At 42.6% G+C, this 8,570-nt stretch overlaps 1 protein-coding gene across 1 annotated transcript; it reads left to right on the forward strand.

Annotated features, from left to right (window-relative positions):
* The first annotated feature begins 7,345 nt into the window (after positions 1-7,345).
* On the forward strand, positions 7,346-8,227 carry LOC129727457 (apolipophorin-3-like). Its single transcript, XM_055685312.1, has 2 exons — positions 7,346-7,504; positions 7,587-8,227. Exons 1-2 carry the CDS (start codon positions 7,460-7,462, stop codon positions 8,133-8,135), a joined length of 594 nt encoding a protein of 197 aa, XP_055541287.1. The 5' UTR covers positions 7,346-7,459; the 3' UTR covers positions 8,136-8,227.
* Positions 8,228-8,570: the final 343 nt, after the last annotated feature.

Genomic DNA, 8,570 nt, shown 5'->3' on the forward strand with positions numbered 1-8,570 from the left:
CAATGAACGGTCAACATTTATTTACTAGAAAAAATGACTGACACGCAAGCAGCCGGGTTATCTTTCTTGTAAAAGTATTTTACTTCAACCTTGCGGTCGTGGCTTTGCTTACAACCTTCTTGTGATTTTTGTCGATTATTTCTTGTGCTGCGCGATAACAATAGCCGGTAGTTTATCGGCAGAAACATCTTCTGCACACTGGAAGGGGCAGGCTACCCCGCCAGTGATCCGATACGCAGCTGATATATCAGCAAGAATAATTCTCCCGCACCGCTGTTACCCCGCTAGCAGCACGGACCACCATACGATCGAGCGAGTGGAAGTCAACTACAAGTGGCATCTACAAGGTCGCGTGTAGGATACGGCCACTGTGTCACAACACGAAGCTGGATCGTCATTGTTTGTTCTGCGGAGACGCTCGATTAATCCTACTATCAGCCGTGAGGTCGTGACTTAGACGTTCGGTGAAGTATTCACTCTAGAATTTTTATCATTATTATTAATAGTATTATTATTGTTATTATTATAATTATTATTACTATTATTATTATTATTATTATTATTACTATTATTATTATTATTATTATTATTATTATTATTATTATTATTATTATTATTATTACTATTGTTATTAGTATTAGTATTACTGCCTTTTTTTTAATTTTGATCCATTGTAGTTTGAAAAATTGTTTTTAAAATTTAATAGCAACTATTTGACCCCCCCCCCCCCCCCACATTCGAATATTTATCGTTTGTGTGCGGTAGAGCGTAACGCTCCCGCAAAATGGACGACATGCAGGTGCAACTATTCCTGGATGTGGAAACAACTGGGGAAGAGATTGAGATCTCCCCCATCAATTCCCCTCTACCTTCCCCGCTACCTAGCCCCGTACCAAGGGTACCGGCAACACGGGTGAAAGCTTACCCAGATGCTTCGAAAGGTCCGTTCGTAGTTTACTTCAGGCCCATAAAGAAGCCTCTAAATATAATTCAAATCGGCAAGGACCTGGCAAAACAGTTTTCGGACGTAACCGAAATTACAAAGGTTAGACCGAACAAACTGCGAGTTGTTGTGAGTAGCTTGAAGCAAGCAAACGCAATTGCTAGCTACGAGCTCTTCACGAGAGAGTACCGCGTGTACATCCCTGCCAAGGACGTGGAGATCGACGGTGTGGTTACCGAAGGAAGCCTCACGGTCGATGACATTTTGCGTCACGGGGTTGGCTGCTTCAAAAACCCCCTGATTCAAGATGTAAAGATACTGGATGTCAAGCAATTGCATTCAGTATCCATCGAAGAAGGGAAGAAGAAATTCTTCCCTTCGGATTCCTTCCGTGTAACATTCGCCGGATCCGCACTGCCGAACTACATCTCTTTGGACAGGGTTTGTCTGCCTGTACGCCTGTTCGTACCGCGGGTCATGCATTGCCAAAACTGCAAGCAGTTAGGTCATACAGCCACCTACTGCTGCAACAAGGCACGCTGCAGCAAGTGCGGAGGCAATCATGCTGAGACCGCTTGCAGTGAGGATACTGAAAAGTGTCTTTACTGCGAGGGAACTCGGCATGACCTTTCGGCGTGTCCCGCGTACAAACAGCGCGAGGAAAAAATAAAGCGTTCCCTCAAGGAACGATCAAAGCGCTCTTTCGCAGAAATGCTGAAGAGTGCTGAGCCACCCTCGACAGGAAACATCTTTTCCTTTTTGCCAACCGATGAGGGTACATCTGACGATCCCGTCGAAGGGTGTTCTTATGCCATGCCAGAAGGATCTAGGAAGAGGAGAATGATCAACTCTCCTAATCTTTCTCGCAAAGGTCGCAAGATAACCCCTAGCGGAATGACCAATAAGCCAACACAAAAAGGAAGCGGTGAAGAAAAACCGAAGCAAGTACCTCCCGGTTTTAATTTTAAATCAAACCAGGAGTACCCACCGCTTCCTGGGGCACCAAAAACCCCTCGGGCACCCATTTCTCGATCAGAAGATAAAATAGAAACAGGGTTCATAAAATTTTCTGATATTGTGGACTGGATATTTAAAACATTCAACATACCAGATCCCCTACAAAATATTCTTCTTGCCCTTCTTCCTACAGTGAAAACCTTTTTGATGCAACTAGCAGCAACTTGGCCCCTCATTTCAGCTATCATATCTTTCGATGACTAATACGGCGAAAGAGGTTAGGAATTTTATCACTGTATTACAGTGGAATTGCAGAAGTATCATCCCCAAATTCGATCTATTTTCTCATTTAATAAATACATACAATTGTGACGCATTTGCGCTCTGTGAAACCTTTCTCAATTCAAACGATCAACTCAATTTCCACGATTTTAACATTATTCGTCGAGATCGAGACTCACACGGTGGAGGGGTACTTTTAGGGATTAAAAAGTGCTATTCCTTCTTCCGAATCGACCTCCCCTCGATCTCGAATATTGAAGTCGTTGCCATTCAAACGAATATGGATGGAAAAGACCTATGCCTTGTTTCGTTATATATGCCTCCATCCGCGCGGATTGAACAGAAGCATCTCACTGATATAGCAGAGTTGCTTCCCGCGCCTTTTTTTATATTGGGAGATTTTAATTCTCACTGTTCGCTATGGGGGTCGCTGTACGACGACAACCGATCTTCTTTAATCTGTAACTTGATCGACGACTTCAATATGACAGTTTTGAATACTGGGGAAGCGACACGTGTACCTAATCCTCCAGCACGTGAAAGCGTGCTTGACCTATCCCTCTGCTCGACATCACTAGCGCTAGATTGCCGGTGGAAAGTAATCAACGATCCCCACGGTAGTGATCATCTTCCAATCGTTATATCAATTGCTAATGGTTCAACTCCCCCGAACCCAATCAATATTTCCTACGACCTTACACGTAATATTGATTGGAAGTGTTATGAGTCTATTATAGCGCAATCTATCGAGACTCACGAGGAACTTCCTCTGGAGGAAGAATACGCGTTCTTAGCTGGCTTGATAATCGACGCCGCGACTCAAGCTCAGACGAAACCGATACCCGGGGTAACGATTAGACAGCGCCCTCCCAACAAATGGTGGGACAAAGAGTGCTCTGAGCTGTACGCGCGAAGGTCCGCGGCGTATAAGGACTACCGGGAGTACGGCACTGTCAACCTGCTTCGAAAGTACGAGGCACTGGGCAGGCAGATGAAGAGCTTAGTAAAGGCGAAAAAACGCGGGTACTGGCGGCGGTTCGTAAACGCGTTGTCCAGGGAAACAGCGATGAGCACTCTTTGGGATACCGCCAGGCGCATGCGGAACCGTGACGTTTCGAATGAAAGCGAGGAGTATTCAGATCGCTGGATACTCGATTTTGCCAAAAAGGTCTGTCCAGACTCTGTACCGGAACAGAAAACCTTTCGCGACGCGTTATTAGTAACTACGGAAGAGCCTCCATTTTCGATGTTGGAATTTTCAATGGCTCTCCTGTCGTGCAACAATAAGGCTCCAGGGTTAGATAGAATAAAATTCAACCTGTTGAAGAACCTACCCGACTCTGCAAAAAGACGCTTGTTGAATTTATTCAACAAGTTTCTTGAGCTAAATATTGTTCCGCATGACTGGAGGGAGGTAAAAGTCATTGCTATTCGGAAACCCGGGAAACCTGCCTCTGATCACAATTCATATAGGCCGATTGCGATGCTCTCTTGCCTCCGGAAATTAATGGAGAAAATGATCCTCTTACGGTTAGACAAATGGGTCGAAACAAACGGGTTACTTTCAGATACTCAATTTGGCTTTCGCCGGGGCAAAGGGACGAACGATTGCCTAGCGTTGCTTTCTACTGAAATTCAACTAGCCTTTGCTCGAAAAGAGCAAATGGCTTCTGCGTTCATGGATATTAAGGGGGCTTTTGACTCTGTCTCTGTAGAAGTTTTAAGCGCGAAACTTCATTCGCAGGGACTTTCACCATATTTGAATAACTTTTTGCTCAATTTGTTGTCAGAAAAGCATATGTATTTCTCACATGGCGATTCGACAACTTCCCGAATTAGTTACATGGGCCTCCCCCAGGGCTCATGTTTAAGTCCTCTCTTATATAATTTTTACGTCAATGACATCGATGAATGTCTTGCAAATTCATGCACGCTAAGGCAACTTGCAGACGATAGCGTTGTATCCATTACTGGTGGCAAGGCTAGCGACCTGCAAGGACCATTGCAAGATACCTTAGACAATTTGTCTGAATGGGCTCTTAAGCTGGGTATCGAATTCTCTCCGGAGAAAACTGAGCTGGTCGTTTTTTCTAGGAAGCATAACCCAGCTCAGCTGCAGCTCCTACTAACGGGTAAAACGATCTCTCAGGTTTTAGTCGCTAAATATCTCGGGGTCTGGTTCGACTCCAAATGCACCTGGGCTTGTCATATTAGGTATCTGACACAAAAATGCCAACAGAGGATTAATTTTCTTCGTACGATTACCGGAACTTGGTGGGGTGCTCACCCAGGAGACCTTCTAAGGTTATACCAAACAACGATATTGTCAGTTCTTGAGTACGGCTGTTTCTGCTTTCGCTCCGCCGCGAACACGCACATTATAAAATTAGAGAGAATACAATATCGTTGTTTGCGTATTGCCTTGGGTTGCATGCAGTCGACCCATACGATGAGTCTTGAAGTGCTAGCGGGTATTCTTCCGTTGAAACATCGTTTTTGGAATCTCTCTTACCGGTTGCTAATTCGATGCACAGTTATGAACCCATTAGTAATTGAAAATTTCGAGAGGTTGGTCGACCTTCAATCTCAATCCAGATTTATGACTTTATATTTTGACTATATGGCTCAAGATATCAATCCTTCTTCATACGATTCCGCCAATGTCGCACTTTTAGCTACTTCTAATAATGCTATATTCTTCGACACCACCATGAAACAAGACATTTCTGGTATCCCGGATCAATTGCGACCCCAAGAGATCCCTAAGATTTTTTCCAATAAGTTTAAACATGTTAGTTATGATAAAAGCTTTTACACTGACGGATCTAATCTAGATGAGTCCACTGGCTTCGGTGTTTTCCACGAAAATTTTACCGCCTCCTACAAACTCGATGCTCCTGCTTCCGTGTACGTCGCAGAAGTTGCTGCTATTCAGTACTCTCTTGGAATCATCGAAACCCTACCCATAGACCACTACTTCATCTTCACAGATAGTCTCAGTGCCATTGAGGCTCTGCGATCAATGAAGCCTGTGAAGCACACCCCGTATTTCCTGGGGAAAATACGGCGGTTTTTAAGTGCTTTAACAGATAAAAATTACCGGGTTACCTTAGCGTGGGTCCCTTCTCATTGCTCGATTCCGGGTAACGAAAAGGCTGACTCTTTAGCTAAGGTGGGTGCTATTGACGGCGATATTTATGAAAGACCAATTGCTTTTGATGAATTTTATAGCATTTTGCGTCAGAGAACACTCAACAGTTGGCAATCATCATGGAACTCAGATGAACTGGGACGGTGGCTACATTCCATTTTTCCTAAGGTATCGACGAAAGCATGGTTCAAGGGGTTGGATGTAGGTCGGGACTTCATTCGCGTGATGTCCAGACTTATGTCCAATCACTATACGTTAAACACGCATCTCTTTCGTATAGGGCTTGTAGACAGTAATCACTGCGTTTGTGGCGATGGCTACCATGACATCGAGCATGTTGTTTGGTCGTGTACCGAATACTGTGGTGTTAGGTCTGAGCTTATAGATTCCCTTCGGGCCCGAGGAAAACAACCGAACGTACCCGTTAGAGACATTCTGGGAAGCGGTGATCTCCAGTACATGACACAGCTATACGTGTTCATAAAACACGCTGGTATTAAAATATGAAACTCTTCTATCTATTTGTTAGATTACCATTCCCGCTACACGCTGAAAGAAGATGATACACTAAGCTGGAGACACCCAAACGAAGACTCGGCATCTTCATGTTCACGCAGACACCTCAGTCCAAACTGCTCAAATAGAACATCACTGCTTAGCCATGTACAAATAAATAAATCGTATAACTCAATATAGTTGAAATCAAAATTGTAACTCCCCTCCTCTCACCTTAAATCCCCACTAGCTCGTAGTCGGCCGCGAGAATAAAGAAAAGGCCTCCCTCTTTTCCCTGCTAATTTAAAATTTAAAAAAAATGTACTTGGCTCAGTTAAACATAAATTGTATCGTGCCGTGTCAAATAAACTATTTAAAAACAAAAAAAAAAAAAAAATCTGTATTGTTTAAACACAAAGAACTGTAAATCTGTACTTTTCGACGTAAATCTGTATATCTGTATATACAGATTCTGTACCGTTTCTTCGGCCAAAAATCTGTAAAATACAGATTAATCTGTACATGTGGCATCCCTGGTAATGGACAGAAAATGACCTTTTCTTCTCGTCTAAATCATGGTTCAAGCCTAGTGGCTTGACTATTAATTAGAATGTATACCAGAACGAATGTTTTAACTTGATTATGATTCCATATCTTCCAAAACACCATACCGATGAAAAGTAAGTGTTTCGGCCAGATAAAATATCATCATTTGTGTCCCAATTACGTAACCCAACGAATCTACCTCAGTGTCGTCCAATCAATTTCCTTGGGATATTTTTTTTTCAGTTGATTGGTAGAATCAAGAGATGTATTCGAAAAGTCAACGTGAAGGCCGTACAATGCTTTTTTTATACCGGAAGTATCTTAAGAAAGCTTCGTCGGAAGGCGAGTAACGGACCCCTCTGAATTGTTCAATATTTATTTTTCGTTCATCCGCCTTTTTTTGACAGCGGATGAAAGAAATCCAAATTTTCAGTTGTCACCCGTTATAGTTGGACATTTTTTTGGAATTGCTCATACTCAATGATCTTTTAGCTATGGAGGAGATTTCAAATTCTTTAAAAGCCCTGAATGTCTATAAGAAAAATGCATTTTCAAATCGTTGCAAATCAGAGCAGCTCAGTCGAAAATGAGCGAATAACTAATTTTCGACCTTACGTCGCTTGAAGTTATACTTACGATCGGCAATGAAAGAAGATCGTCTAATTCGCCGACTTGCATTATAAAACGTGCATTTATTCCTCATTGCAATGCGATGCTTTTAACCGATCCAAATTTCGTATTTTGTAAACCATTATACATTTTGTTCTCACTCTCAATAAACTCCACTACAGATATTCCCTCCCGCACAGTCCCACAACACGAAAACACATCACAATCAGACAGAGCTTATTACGATTTGCTATCAGTGCAGAACCTTGCGCTTTCTCGATCTTTATGGCGAGCAAAACAAAATCGACTGCATCGTTAAGCGCTGGCGATCACCTGTAAGAATTGTGCTTTAGCGAGTACGCGTGTTAGTGTGGTATATAAACTGTACTAGACATTATTGTGTCCGATCAGTCAAGGTTCTGATTTCAGACGGCAAGCAAAGCGGTGTAATTTTCAGCAGTACCTTCAATATCGAGATGGCCAAACTTGTGCTAATTGTTCTAGCTCTGTGTGTCGTGCAGGTATGTTTAATTGCACTTGGACGTGGTAAACGGCATTAAATTGATCTTTGTTGCTTGTTCTTGTCTTCATTATTATTGGCAGGTTTCACTGGCGCGTGTTACACGAGATGCCCCTGCCCCCACTAGCGAAGAGAATTCATTTTTCAAGACACTTTCGGATATAGGAAACAAGGTACAGGAAGCATTTGTGGAAACTCAACAAAGTGTCCTTAAATCGCTCGGATTCCAATCCAACGAAGAAGTCGTTGAAACTATTCAGAAGAACACCAACAAGTATGTGGAACAGTTGAAAACTATTCAAACTACAATTCAAGAGGAAGCCCAAAAACAGGCCAGTGTTTTCGAGCCGATCGTGAAGGATTTGAATACGAGAATAGCGGAAACGACGAAAAAGTTGACTGAGCAAAATCCGGAGGTTGTACAGAAAGCTAAGGAGTACCAGGAAAGTGTTCAGACCAACATACAAGCGTTAATCAGTGAAGCGCAGAAAGCGGGTGAACGATTAAGTGAACAAGGCCGTGGAGTATCGGAACAGCTGCAGTCCGCTCTGAAGCAGTTATTGGACACCACGGTCCAGACGCTCAAGAAAACTTCCAACGAGTTGGAAGCCCCAAAACCCGAATCATCCTAGTGCTTTTCGTAAGCTGTGTAGTATTACGAGATTAGTAACATGTAATCGATAGTTTCCAATAAATGACTCAACTAATTTACTGACTCGCCAAATTGTTCCATTCAATTGTTTGTAATTTGTGTTACGTTTCCCACGTGCGGTGCAATGGCAAGTTTACTAATGGGCCATTTCCTGGTTTCATGTGTTCACGATAGTTCTGTTGTACGGAAGCGCATAGTAATCAACTACCTATTCTCAACTTGTTAGTTTATCCAATTAAGATAAATTGGAAGAATATCTTAGCTTTGTGCTACAGTCGGAAGAGTTTTGCAAAGCACAGAAGGTAAATTGATTTTTTCTAATATTTACAAATTGTTATATTCATTCCGTAAGCGTAAAATAATCGATTGAGTCTTTTTGAACCTAGTTTCCTTATGTCGGAACGAAGACGCATCA

Source organism: Wyeomyia smithii, chromosome 3 (assembly GCF_029784165.1).
Source record: "Wyeomyia smithii strain HCP4-BCI-WySm-NY-G18 chromosome 3, ASM2978416v1, whole genome shotgun sequence".
NCBI classification, from domain to species: Eukaryota; Metazoa; Arthropoda; class Insecta; order Diptera; family Culicidae; genus Wyeomyia; species Wyeomyia smithii.